This window comes from Etheostoma cragini, chromosome 14 (assembly GCF_013103735.1).
Source record: "Etheostoma cragini isolate CJK2018 chromosome 14, CSU_Ecrag_1.0, whole genome shotgun sequence".
Lineage (NCBI taxonomy): Eukaryota > Metazoa > Chordata > Actinopteri > Perciformes > Percidae > Etheostoma > Etheostoma cragini.
In genome coordinates this window covers 1,507,706-1,522,563 of record NC_048420.1, presented here as the reverse complement: position 1 = coordinate 1,522,563, position 14,858 = coordinate 1,507,706, and the positions used below count along the sequence as shown (strand labels likewise).

The window sequence follows — 14,858 nt, the reverse complement described above, 5'->3', positions numbered from 1 at the left end:
CTTACGCCCGTGTAATGACAGATGACACTTAATTGGAGATATAATGAATCTATGTTTAAGCTGGACTTAGTTTAGCTTTCATCTGCTTTTATTTTCCTGATTTATTTTCCCTTTGATGCTTGCACACTTCATGCTAACCAACACTCGTGCTGATATATCATATTTCTGGCATATCTCTGACACAGACAGATGCTCCAGGGCTCTTCTTTAATCATAGACTGGTCTGCCGATGACATTCAGTGATGCAATTTTCACACTGTGCTTGAATGTAACCACTGTGAAACAATCAGAAAGCACTTAGATCATACAAATTGTCTCTCTTTCTCTTTCTCTCTCGCCCGAAACACACGCCTGCAGCCATCAGTTCAGGGAATGGCTCACACGAATCTATCTCTTAGTCTCTGTCTTGTTTTAAATGAGTCAGGAAGCCGACGGCACTTTTTAACTTTATCAAACAAAGAGAAAAGTTCTCCCCTCGTCCTCAAATGTTCATAAGTCAATATTAGAGTATAGCGCTGGGCGATATGGAGAAAATCCAATATCACAATAGTTTTGAGCAAATACCTCAAAATCTATATTGTAGGGTTGACAGTTGGTGCTTTCACAAAACATACACAGTGAGCTTTTTAATAAGTAATGACCAATAATATGGATGTACAACACAGTCTCACAGCAGTTCGTGAAATGGTCACGTTATTTTTAATCCATTGATTTGTGTACACGGACACGTACATCCCGTTTTTTTTTTGTCCGCCCGGACACCATCCGCGGTCCCTGGAGGACGCAACAACTGTGAAATTGATCGCCAAACGCGGGAGACGGCGGCAATGGCCGGGACATCATCCACGGTCTCTGGGGGACGCAACAACAGGGAAATAGAACGCCAAACGCAGGACGGTTGGGTTTAGGAAAAGAAGAAGAGGGAAAGGACACATCACATAACGGGAGATGATACGGAGTCACTGGGGGACCGACAACGGGGAAATTAAACGCTACACGCGGAATACGCGTGACAACAACGGGACAGTTGTGTTTAGGAAAAGAACAACGGGGAAACTAATCGTCACACGCATTCATTTGACCATCACCATCACCCAAACCAACCTCCCTGTGGGGATTTTTGGCTTTTCATACTACTCGTTATCGTAGTTGTGCTTGTGATCAACAGGCTTCCAATAGCAATACATTAGTTTAAAATGTGTGCGCATCATCATGAAAAAACCCGACATGAACTAATCCATGTAGACAGATTAATTGTTCAGTGAGGTACTGTTTCAATAACATTTCAATATTTTTTTCAAATGCTTTAAAATGTAACAAAAGTCAACGAAAGTAGAGATCCCATCTTACGTTGTATGGAATCTTCCATGTAAACTTTGGGTCATTAAAATGAGGTAAATGAAAGCCATACTTTTAAAAATAGAAACTTAGAAAATGGGTCAAATTTGACCTTAAGACAACACAAAGGTTAAATAACGTGACCATTTCACAAACTGCCGTGACACTGGGTGGAGATATAATGACAAATCAGTTGAAGGCAAATAAAAGAACAGCTAGAACCGTCTGGTAAGTTCAGGAAAAGACAAAAATGTAAGATGATATCTTGCCTCATATATTGATTTCAATACAATAACAAAGTAGTAGAGTTGCCAACTTCTTTGTTTACTGCTGCACTTGCAATAAAGGAAATGCCATGGAGGAGTAAGAAGCACTCCGTCTTCACAAACATTGGTTAGTTAGTTTAAGGTTTGGGTAAACAAGCCTTTTCTGTACGAATTAAGACTGCATGGCTATAATTTGCATAACTATACTGTTATATAACTATAATGAGCTTATTTCATATTCATGTGATTGTGTTTCGTATTCATTTTTTGGAAATTAAAATCAACTGCGCAGACTATCTGTGGGATTTTGCAAATACCAAACTGAAGAAAATACATTTGCATTTGAAGATTTGTGAATATACAGTGTGTTTGTCTCATCTTCGTGTGGTGTATCCACTGTCAATTACCGCCGCAATGAAGGAATTAATGCTGCAGAAACAGCGAGGGGAGCAACACAATAATTTGGTATTCAAGAGAATGGAGAGGAAGCCTCGGTGTCCCTGAGCCTTCGCCTCTGTCTCTGTCACAGTGATTTACAGTGAATACCCAGGAAGACAGTGTATGTGGGCTGCTGCATCAACATAATCTGAATTACACTGTAGCAGCTGTGAAGCACTCACATTCCTGAAGCTGTTAGGAATAAGAAGGAAACCTAAGAGTGAGGTCCCTTAAGTTTATAGTCATGTGTTGTATAATAAAAACTGCAGTGCTCATTATAAAGATCTGTTCAGCATGGGATGATTTTACACCACAGAGAGTTCTTTATTATACACGGTGGGAGCCATAATATTTTACATCACATATTGTTTTTTGCCCCTCTGAAATTGTACTTTGAGCCTGTTCGACATTCAAAACTCAGAGATGCCTCATCTTTGAATCTTTGTGCAAATGTCCATGGTAGCTAAATGAGTTGGATGCTGAGTTCCGGGGCTTTTGTCGAGGTAAATCCTTCCAGTCCGATAATTGTCAGGACTTCACTCCAGACCAGAAACTAAATATGGGCAGCCAGATATGAGTTTTGACTTTTTGAGATCATTTAAATTGAATCTATGAATAAAAAGGGCATGGGAAAAAAGGTTTTACTACAACTGCAGTGGTAGAATGTAGCTAAGTCCATTTACTCAAGCACTGTACTTACGTTCAAATTTAACATACTTCTACTTTACTTGAGTCTTTTCTTTTCATGCCACTCTCAGTTCAGCTGAACCACTGGTTGGTTGACAGAACTGTTTTGATCGGTTCCAGTTTCTAAAATTTAAATTTTCTAACATTTCTAACTGTTACTTTTAATTCTTTAGGTACATTTTCTTGCCGATACATACTTTTATCTGAGTAACATTTCCAATGCAGGACTTGTACTTGTAACAAAGTCTTTTTACAGTATTGTATTAGTTCTTTTACTCACTTACTACTAAGATTTGAATACTTCCTCCACCCCTGGTGATTAGGGAAGAGACTGATACTCACCCTCTCCTCCTCCTCTCTGAGGTCTGGCATGGTGCTGACACACAGCGTCACAGCGGTGATGGCTACAAACAACACTGACAGACAGGCGAAGATCTTCCCCGGCAAACCCGAGTGGGGGTTCTCCACCATGTCCCTCAGTCTTCGCATGCAGCCCTCGGCACCGCTCTCTTCCTGTTCCCCAGGTCCGGGCGGCTGCTGGCTCTCGTCGCAGGACTGCGGCGAGGTGAGCTCGGCCTCCTCATCCTCCAGCCTCTGCTGCTCCTTGTATTCCTCCTGCCTGAGCCGCAGCTTCCTGAGGCAGCACCAGTCCAAGTTGTTCTCCTCCACCCCCCAGTATAGCAGCTCCTCCTGGAAGGACAGGGCACACATCTCGCGCAGCAGCCGCAGCTTTCCCGCCGCCAAGAAAGACACGATTGTGCGGAAAGCCAACGGGCTCCGGTCGAAGAAGTACTCGTTGCGGCTGCCGTCGTAGTCGTCGCACAGGTCCATGATCTCGGCCTCGCTGCTGCAGCCGCGCAGCTTGCCCAGCCGCGTCAGGGGGAACTCCTCCAGCGTGGACCAGGGGATGCGGTACTTGATCCCCCCCACGTTGATAATGGCTGCGCCATCAGCCAGGCCGATCTCGTCTCCATCCTGCTGGCAGGGCTGAGGCTGGAGCAGGAGCTGCGCTCGCTTGTAGAACAGACCTTTCTTGGACTGGACCTCCTGTGGGTTGTCCACACGTTTGAAGTGGAAGGGGGTGATCTGGTGCTCAGTGCTATTAGCCAGGAAGGCCACCTCCTGGTACATCACTGCCCCTGATCTGGAGGGACCCTGTCCTGCACAATGCGATGGGAGGTGGGCTTCAGGGTATGCTTGTCACCCATTCAGTAAAACAGCACGTCTCTGTAGAACCAAAAGACCAGTCAACATTACATTTATTTAGTGTCTTTACACAATGTCTAGGACAGCAGGACCTCATTTGATCTATTTGTCCCTCTCTCTCTATTCTACCATCCAAGATAGGTCTGTCTATGAAAAGTCTAAAGAAGTCACTCTGCCTCACACAAAGTACTTGATTGGATGGTTGAACAACGGCACCTAGGAAGCCCACAGCAGTAAGTTAGTTATTAAATTAGCAGTAAGCCCTGCCATAGGTCACTACTGTAAGTCACCTCGCTTTCAGAATTCAATATTTTGCATAGATGTGCAATTTAATTTGTAGGGTGTGATTAGATCGCAGGCTTTTTGTCCCACCTTGTCCTAAGTGTGGCCATTCAAAAGAAGCTATAAACACTTATGGCTTTATATGATATGGTCAGATAGTTTGATTGAGCATATCCCGGCCTTGACTGAGACTTAACAACCAACTTCTTTACACGGCATTATGATGTGTTCAAATGCTGTGCCAGCATCAAGGATACCCTTTAGGTTTAGGCAACAAGTCTACTTTTAGGATAAGATTATGGTTAAGGTTAAAATAAACTAATTTAATATATGCTGTATGTCGACAACTGGTGGTCCTGGGGTCCATGCAGCCAAGTTGTTCTGAGAAATAGAGATACTAGAAAGAAGGCACACGCAGCTTAAGAATTGGGAAAACACTTCTAGCAAAGAAAAAACTGTCTGGGGAGCACTTAGACGGGAAATCAGGGGAATACCAGAGCCAAAAGTCTGTTAGTATTAACATCGTCATACGTTTCAGGTCAACTTGACCTGAAAGTTAAGTTAAGTATGGACACTGTGGTCTCCTGGCTGAAGGTCCATCCACCCTGTCCACCCCCATGCACACTTTGAGACCGGGCTGTGTGTAGGGCTGCAACTAACGATCATTTTTTTATTGTTGATTAATCTGTGGATTATTTTCTCAATAAATCAATCCGTGAAATCAATGGTGAAAATGTGGGGTCAGCGTTTTCCAAAAGCCAAGAGGACGTCCTGAAAATGTCTTGTTTTGACCACAACTCAAACATATTCAGTTTACTGTCACAGAGGAGAGAAGAAACTAGAAACTATTCACTTTTAAGAAGCTTGACCTTTGTGCTGTCTTCCTGTCAGAATTTAAAATCCACGCTTGTTTTCAACGTTTTTGTTCCTTTTTTCAACACTGTTGATGCTTTTTTTAATGTTTGACACTTTTTACATTTTCAACACTATGCAACATTAACTTATTAACTTTAGTTTTACAGTTACTTTATGGTCAATTAACCTCATTTATAGGAACTTATACCAATTTGTTTGTTATAAAAGCAGAAATTAGGCATTATTTAGACTAAAAATTAAAGGAATGGATGTTGGTGAATAATCACAAACTGGAATATGTCAACTTTTACCCAATACTATTTCAAAAACACTTCGATTTTATTTTTCAAATGCTATAAAATTGAATATGACACCCCTAAATTAATGAAAGTAGAGATTTGTACTTGGCAAAGAGCGTTGTGTGGAATCAATCATGTTATTTTGGGGAATTAAAAAGAACATTGATATGGGAAAATGGGTCAATTTGACCCGAGGACAACACAAGGATTAAATCCTAGAATTTTACATACTTTCATAATAATTGACAGATGTACAGTATATATATAGTACAAAACAGATGGCGATTAATACAATAGATGACAAGTAATTGATTAATCGGTTCAATTTTACAGCTCTAGCTGTGATGAACCATTGATGTGTCCACCACATTAAAGTGACCTATCACTGGCGTTGTTTCTGTGGTGCTGGCAAATGTGGTGTTTTTATTGGTTTGTTTTAAGTTATTAGTCTTTTGCCACAATTTACATATTTCAGTGAGATCTGACTGGATCCTCTCCAATCAACTTCACGCTTTGAAAATAAAGTAAGACCAAACACGGGAAAATAAACATGTGTGAACTGTATGAAAGTTATCCACATAGTCCTAACGTCCTTAAATCTGTATTTTATGAGAGGAACATCCACTACAACTTCTTTGGACTCCAATTGCAAACGAAGCTCAAACAAAAGCAACTTGATGTCACGTTACAGCCTGGAAACAATGCAGACAAATTAAGAATGTTGTTTTTCTATTTACTACTACTACGCCTGGCACTGGGAATGAGACAATTTAGGGCATTGTGTAACAAACTGTGGCAAATCAACACCACAATGTAGACCCAATCACAGCTCAATGAGGCGGCTATGAACCAAATGAACAGCTACACAAGTGAAGTCCACATACTACATGTCCAATGCTTAATTATGTGACAAAGGTTAGTTAATTTTTCAATTCCTATGAACACACAGCTTCAAAAACAATATATTATGCTGAACAGCCTTTCCTATTTTTTTTCTCTATTTTTATTCATTTATTCTGAGGATCAAAAGGACAACTACTGTGAGCATAACTGACTATATGGTGAGTCATTAAAATCCAAAATGAAAGTCTTTAAATTCATGTGATAAAGGACCAGGAGTTTGAAGACAAGAAGAAATGGAGAAACTTCACAGGAAAATGAAAATGATTTCCCCACGCATGCACTTAATTGCAATATCAGAGTGAAATGAGAAGAGAAAAAAAGGAATATGGCCGAACATCTCACATAGTACATATATTTTTTATTTATCGAGGACATATTGCTTTTCCTGTGTGGAAAGTAGCCCATGTAATAGGTTGTTTTGGTGATTATAAGTTGGGTATCCATGCTGCTCTAGAGCTCTGTATCAAACAGAAGATGAAAGTATTAAATATCAAAATCACTATGTTTAATTTGCAGTTATGCAAGATGCGAGCTGATGACACAACAACTCAAGGTTACCTGTTGTTTTTTTTTCTTTTTTAGAAGCTTAGCAGTCCAAAAAAAAGGCGTCTGGATCAACGGAAGTGCGTTCCCAGGATCCAGCCCGAAGACAAGCTCTGCCTCCCCACTTCCAGGCCTGCTCGGTTCTTTCGGAGAATGATTGTAAAGATTTTCAAGGAATCCGTTTACCTCTCTAACTTGGACGTTTTGGGACCGATTGGTGGGGATTGTTGTGGATGAAGTACACACAGAGAAACACTGCTAACGTGCATCTGTTTCACCATGTATCCAATTCAAATAGGTCACGTTGCTGGTACTGTTCCACCCAAACAAGTTCCTTCCGGAGACCATTTTATTCCTAGTACACCTTGAATATGAGCTAATCAAAATCCATCCATCCCTACTCATCCGCTTATCCAGTATCGGGTCGCGGGGGCGGCAGCAGCTCCAGTAGAGGACCCCAAACTTCCCTTTCCAGAGCCACATCAACCAGCTCCGACTGGGGGATCCCGAGGTGTTCCCAGGCCAGGTTGGAGATATAATCTCTCCACCTAGTCCTGGGTCTTCCCCGAGGCCTCCTCCCAGCTGGACGTGCCTGGAACACCTCCCTAGGGAAGCATCCTTAGCAGATGCTCGAACCACCTCAACTGGCTCCTGGCTACATTTTACATTTTACACCGGTTAAGCTTTTATTCTAAATGATCAAGAATGGGCTTATATTATTCAACTTATAGAATAGAATAGAATAGAATAGAATAGAATAAAATAGAATAGAAAGCCTTTATTGTCATTATACACAGGTGCAGTACCTGAGCAACCAGATTGAAGCAACCCCTTTACAGTGTCAATACAAAATATTAAAATATTAAAAATATAGAATGTGAGTAGTGCGGAAGAAGAAGAAGAAGAAAAAAAAGAGAGGGAGGAACGTTGTGCCCAGTTCCTGAGAGTGACTATATACATATATAAACTAATAAGAAGGATAAAGGGTTTGTATACACATTATGCAAAAATATAGTTTGGTGTATCAAACGTCCTGAGTATTAAATAATGCACAGTAATGAGATTAAGTGATTAACTCATGAATATTGCACCGTGATATATTAAATGGTTAAGTATTGATGATAAATAAATGTTGCACTGTAATAATGAAAATAAATGGTTAAATATTAAATATTGCACTGTAATGAAAATTGCAAAAGATTCCAGTGTCTTTTTAGGTATTATGTGTTATATTAGATTTAGGTATTATGTATAAGTATAAATATAATGTTGTATATTAAAATAAATGTAATATAGTATAGTTAACAACATATTTAGTATTAGGGGTTGGGGGCTCGGTTGGACGTTGGATAGAATCTAAGAAAGCTAGATGAGAAAATCTGATGAAAAATCTGACTGGGTCAAGACGTTGACGTTGCTGTTTTTGCTGGATCAGACCAGTGTCCCCCCTACCTGACCAAAAACTAACATGCCTGTGGGCACTGATTCTTTTCACATCTTCTGAAAAAAAAAGAAGCTTTTAAGATTCAATTACACGTTTCTAAAGCCATGCTGTCTTAACAAGCTGAGGCACTTCTTGTTTTATTTAACACGGGCATCTGGATCCACAATCCAGACAACACAGGCTGTTAGTCTAGCAACAGGCCAGCGATGCTTTACTCACTGCGTGGAGACTGTCTGGACCTGAGGCGATGGAGCTGATGTAGGGAAGCTGGGCACATCATCCCAACAAATTAAGATCGGGACCCCCTAGCCATCCTTCGAGTTTGCTCATCTATTCTGAGGCCAATCATTTTGAAACAGGAGAGGGGGGGGGGGGGTCAGAGAGCTGCACCTCTATAACTGACAGGAGCAGTTTATTGAGCATGACACTGCACCCCGGGGGGGCTTCAACGAGTACTGAGAGAATGTATTGAAGTTAGAAAGAGTTCACTTTGCTGCATTGGGGTGAAGTTTTCTGCAACAATTTGTGCCTTTTTCATCAAGTTATGGTGCAAATGGCTTTATTTATGTAAAATAAAAAGGTTTTTTGGAGGGTTGAACTGGCCAGGTGTGATTATTGGGGGGAGGGGTGTAAATTAACCCTCCACCCCCCTCTAAATTACACCTACAGTATGTGTCCAAAGGTAACAAAATCCACCCGCCAGCATTTCATATTTTATATATCAGTTGTTTAAATGATAAGTTGCAGATTTATGGAGAGGGGGGCACATCATGGTAAACAAACAACAAAGCAACATGTCTTTGTACTCCTTTCCTAATGTTGTAAGCCCTAACATCTGTACAGGTCTCCAATATTATGACAGTAAATCACTGGAAAACAAATACAAGCAAGGCTTTGACACAAAAGCAATTTTTTCTAACTTAATAAACCAGGCCACTAATGCAACACTTAACCTATTAGGTGTGATTTCCAATGAAAGATTGCTATAATTTCCAAGAGTTGACATCCCTGTCATCCTCATTAGGTAGGGGGAGTGCAGCATATGAAGTCATGTCCTTGCCTTTCATCGTCAACGCAAAGGGCTTCTGCCTGAGACCTGTGACCCCCCCACCGCCTGAGTCCTTGTGTTCGTCAAGCTGAATCTGGCTCTCTGACCAAACAGTCAATTATACAGTCGACAGTTGTAGCTGCGTCTTTTAAGAAAACACTTCCAAGGTGATTCTTCAGAAATAGTACATGAAAGAATGTGTACTTTTGAACTCTGCTTTATTCTTTCACCACCAGCTGTTCATGTAAATGTAATCAACATGCCTCTTTGCATACCTGCGACCCATGCAACACCAACACGTCTACCCTTTGTAAAAAAGGGATCTGTCTATTTTGGGACACAGAGATCTTAAATGACACTGAGCTATCATCTGACCTGCTCCTAGATCAGCCTGAGTGGTCTCCCACAGAGCGTCTTTTTGTCAGTGACAGTCTGTGCTCAAAATTATAAGGACAATTAAGTTTCTTGCCTGCAGACACGGCGAAGCAATCAGCAGAGAGAAAGGGACTTCACAATCTAGAATGACATCAAACATCTCTCTCCAACTGCAATAATCACGGAAAGAGGACCTTTCGCAACGTGATCACATCCGTAAAGTGTCGGAGGGGCAGAGACGGAGAGCACCTTTTAGATTCTGAGTCACAGGAAATGATGATGTTGTTGACCAGATGGGATTTGTCTCATTGATTCCTTTCACAGTATCCACATTGAAAAATGGCAAAACATCGTGGCCTGGTTTCTACAGCATGAATTACAAATGGGCTAAATGGGTTGATCCAAGCAGACAAGCCTTTCTTTATCCCAAAAGCCCCTTTATGTACTTATCGTAAAAGCATTAAAAGCTTAACAAATGGACTTGGACACTCATTGAGTATGCAGCTGTATAATTCTGAGTTATTGGGTGATGTGCTTTTGCAGAACACACTGGAGACCAGGTGCAAATCCCATTTTTTGGGGATCATTAAAGATCTATCTATCTATTCCAGTAAGGGGCCTAGCGCTATTCTGGCAAGTCCACTCAGCATTACCGAGATGGGAGAAAAACCTGCTCTGGTTTATTGGCATTTCTTTGAACCAGTCACAATCATCTTTCGAGGTGCTAAGCGCCGAGCGGAAAATAACCTCGGAAAGAACTTGGTTTGGTGTAACATGTTCAAAGGTTGTCTTAGTCGTGCAACAGAAAACTCTGATCGGACAGATAGTCTAGATATAAGTCTGGATTTACCCTGCAGAGATCTGAGGACCAGGTAACCATAGTCCTCAGATTGGACAGGTAGTCTAGCTAGCTGTCTGGATTTACCCCGCAGAGATCTGAGGACCAGGTAACCATAGTCCTCAGATTGGACAGGTAGTCTAGCTAGCTGCCAGGATTTACCCTGCAGAGATCTGAGGACCAGGTAACCCTAGTCCTCAGATTGGACAGATAGTCTAGCTAGCTGTCTGGATTTACCCCGCAGAGATCTGAGGACCAGGTAACCATAGTCCTCAGATTGGACAGATAGTCTAGCTAGCTGTCTGGATTTACCCCGCAGAGATCTGAGGACCAGTTCACCATAGTCCACAGAAATCCACCAGAGGTTAGAACGCCAACACTGAGACAGAGGAGGGGGACGGACATCCGCCGAAAACAGTGACATCCGGCGGAATTTCATACAAATGGAGCAATCCCGGAAGTGAAAGTCCTGGATCTAGACTAGTGTGGCACTGACCCACCGCTGAACCACCCAGCCAAGTTTGATCTTAATACACATGGTAACTAGAAGGGCGCTCAGTGAGCGCAGAGCTCCGCCAAGGCATGCCCTATGTCACAAAGTTAATGCAGTCGATCCTCCAGTCGGGAATACAATTCTCCAATTATTCTGACGCGACACAAAGGCAGCACAAACATCTCGCAACGTTAACAAAAGTGAAAAATAGTTTGTGTATTCGCCCCCGATTCAGATCCGCTCCAAAATGCAATGGGTTATTCCTTGGCTCCATGCCATAAGAAAATTGGGCCAGTTTTTCCTCTGCAGTCCTGCTGACAGGCGAACAAAGTAACAAACACTACAACAAACAGAGAACTGAGCTGGAAGCATAACTTTCTTGGCAGAGGTAATTATAAAACCAAACACTACACAGGTAAACATTAAATGAAAAAACTAGGACAACACTCCAATTTGACTTTTTGCCATACAGACTGTTCAGAGACCACGCCCCCTTTCAGGACGTCTCGCCTGAACGTCCGTGGGGCAATATTACAAAGTCAAATTGGAGCTCTGTCCTAGTCTGTCTTTTGTTTATTATCTACAGTAAAGATCTCAGTTGACAAGGTCTAATCGTGAGGTAACCGCAAGGACAAACATGTAAACTTGATTTATTGCTGACTTCTGATTATAAAGGTTGTGGAAAGGTCCTGGAATGTAATCCATTGATTAATTAATAATACGTCGATAGAACTTGACAGCCAGTCTCATCAGTCCTGCTGACTGGTCCGAGCCTCCTTCACGACGGTGACAATCTCCAATTGAAAATGAAGCATGAGCTTGGAAACTGAAAGTCGCTGTCAGTCAGTTGAAAGGGCTGGATTTAAATCAAAGTGTGAGACGGGGAAGGGAGATAATGGGCTGAAGAATTGCCGAAAGGGAAAGGATCTATGTGATGGTAAGCCTAAAAGCGGAGATGTTTGTGTGGAAAAGCACAGTTATTAGGACAAAGAGTTTAGAGATCACAGCCGAACACGAAACAAAAGAACAACCGACGCAGGCAAACACATGGAGGATGTGGCAGTGGCACATCTTTCTTCTTTTTCTCCACTTTTGTCTATCTTACACTCTCATTATGTTACAAAAACATGAGAATTGCAGCAGTGGCTTCTGATGTTGTGTAGCCCCATTGTTCTGGGCTTTGTTGTGTTCCCCATTAGCTCACCTTTAGCTACAGAGCAGGAGCACTAATGATGGGAATGTAGTCTTGGTTGCAAGACGAACCTGATGCACGACATGTTGAAAACCACCTGGATTCAGAACAGACTGGCCAGGATGTAAGGGCCCACCGGCGTGGGCTTTGATATGACAATTTATATATTTACTATCTACAGTATATATACTATGTCTGGAAGCAACAGATGATACACCCCTGCGGTCACTTCATGGCGGGGACGACAATCACAGAGGCGGGAAACACAAGGCAGGTAGTAAAACTAGAGACAAGAGAGCACAGGAAACCAGACTATCAAAATAAAACGTACAGACACACACAAGAGAACACAAGACAGAAACACAAGAAACACAAGACCGGGGAGGAAACTAAGACACAAACACAAGGAGACGAGACAGAACCAAAAAAAACAGAGGAGAAGCAACAGAAAACACAGCAATATACCAAAATCATATATATATATATATATATATATATATATATATATATATATATATATATATATATATATATATATATATATATATATATATATATACATATATATATATTTATATATATGTATATGAAAAGGCAGGAGATGTCTATGATAGCCATTTCGAAAGCCTCTCACTGCTGAATTTAATTATCCATGTATTCATGTGTCTCTGCCAGTGTTTTCGCAGGTTACTTGCGAATTGCAATATGTTAACTTATTACTCCTTAAAAAAGGTGATAGTACCTTAACTTATTACTTAGTATCCAAAGTAATTAGTAATGACACTTGCTACAGAGGCACGCTGCTCTGCTCACCGAACAGGGACATGTTGCATGTCATCGATGTTCCCACTCGGATCAAAGCCACAATCACAACCCTGCCAGCTGTTAAAAGTATTCTTCTTTCCGTCATCCTACATCCTTTTTTGGCTAGTATCCGTGAAATCCTACCTGGGATTATAAAATGAAAACTAAACCCATTCAGGTAAGGATATATGCATATATTTATGGACAATCCATTCAAGAAAGGAAGGAGGTGTCTATCATCTTAAGGTGCAGCTCCTTTACTCAAACACTGAGTCCTGTGTCTCCACTGACAATGCTCCAGGAAGGTGTGTTTGGACTGAGTGCCACAGCTGTCCCCCAGATTTGATCAAATTTAAAAGTAGAGCGCCTTGGGAATCAAAAGCCTACATGTGATGATCACAGGAGCTCATCCATTATACAAGGAGCAGTCCCTGAATGAAAGGGAGCAGCCTTTAGTACTCCCATAGGAACAGGGTAATAACATAACAGGTACACTGAGTACCACAAGGCACTTCTGGAAGTCCCTTCAGGAACATGAAAGCATTATTATATTAATTAAAAAAATTTGAGGACATTCAATGAGAATATTTAGTCCCTTTACTACCCTCTAATGGGACACAAGTCGGATATTACAAAGACATGGAAGAAGTTTGTTACACGTATAAAAGATAACCTGCTTCTATAATATACTGCATCTATAAAAGATTTGATTGGTAAATGTTTTATGGCCCTTAAACGCATCAGACGATTGAGAACAATATGCGTCCATTTTATTAAAACAGCAATGTGATTGAATAATTGTTGCCAGACTTACCCAGTGTGTTGTTGGACTCGTGTCCACCTGTTTCAGCTGGCTCGCGCGTTCGCAATTCTCGACATGCGGCATGCCTTTAAGTTTTCCACGCAGATGGTCCGGGACATGGTAGTCAAGTTGACGTCGGGATCAATTTGCGGAGTTCTTTCTTCCTATAGTCGTCGTTTAAACAGCTCCATGTGGAGGATCTGGTCCTCAGGAGACGGAGGACCCGTTGCTCCACATCCACCAAGACTCCGTCAGACTGTTCCGCTCTCCATCAGAGACGACGTGGCAGACGTTGCAGAGCGCGACATGTGTGTGTGCGTGTGCGTGTGTGTGCGTGTGCGTATGTGTGTGTGTGTGTGTGTGTGTGTGTGTGTCGCGCTCAGACAGCACGTGAAAGACCTGTTTCCAGCTCCCTGATGGTCACAGCGCTCTGACCGTCCAGGTGCGTCCGGAGCTGCGCGCCGCGCTCCGCCAAAGACGCGTCTCCGGCGAACCACGACTGCTTGAGTCCGATTCCACAGCGTCAGGGGGGAGTGTTTGTCATGCATTGCTTCTGTATACTGTATTGAGATAGCCATGGACTCTAATTGTTTTCCTTGTGAATAAATGACACCGCGTTCTCCTCATTATATTACAAATATGGCAAAGAAATCTGCTCATTAAAAGGATTTCCAGTTTGTAAAGTTCATCAGTAAGATGTGATAGTTCATTTTAGCTCCGCTGCATGCTCATGTGGTGTATTATTGTGGGTTGTTGTCTTTTTATTAGAAGTTGACTACACATTCATTTCTGGAATACTTTGCCCATCATCTTTGCTCTTTAACCCCCGTTTCAAATTCAATTCAATTCAAAGAACAAAAATTGTACAAGTTATTAAAAAAATAATCTACCTGAAAATCAACGGCCTTACCTTATTTTCTGTGATAAACATGTATTCCTGACACAATTCAAAACATTATTCTAAATGTAAATGTGCTGTATTTATATATGACCACTTATGTTTTGACCATAGTGAATTTTTCACATGAATTATGACCTTATGGCA

At 41.6% G+C, this 14,858-nt stretch overlaps 1 protein-coding gene across 1 annotated transcript in view; it reads right to left on the bottom strand.

Moving 5' to 3' along the window:
• The window catches only part of kcng2 (potassium voltage-gated channel, subfamily G, member 2), a 29,893-nt gene extending 15,598 nt beyond the window's left edge, over positions 1–14,295 (bottom strand). The window contains exons 1-2 of the mRNA XM_034892660.1: positions 13,826–14,295; positions 3,072–3,956 (exon numbers count right to left, since the gene is read on the bottom strand). Coding sequence (XP_034748551.1) covers positions 3,072–3,860 — 789 coding nt within the window. The 5' untranslated portion in view covers positions 3,861–3,956; positions 13,826–14,295. The remainder of the gene's footprint in view (positions 1–3,071; positions 3,957–13,825) is intronic.
• Between the last annotated feature and the right edge of the window lie 563 nt (positions 14,296–14,858).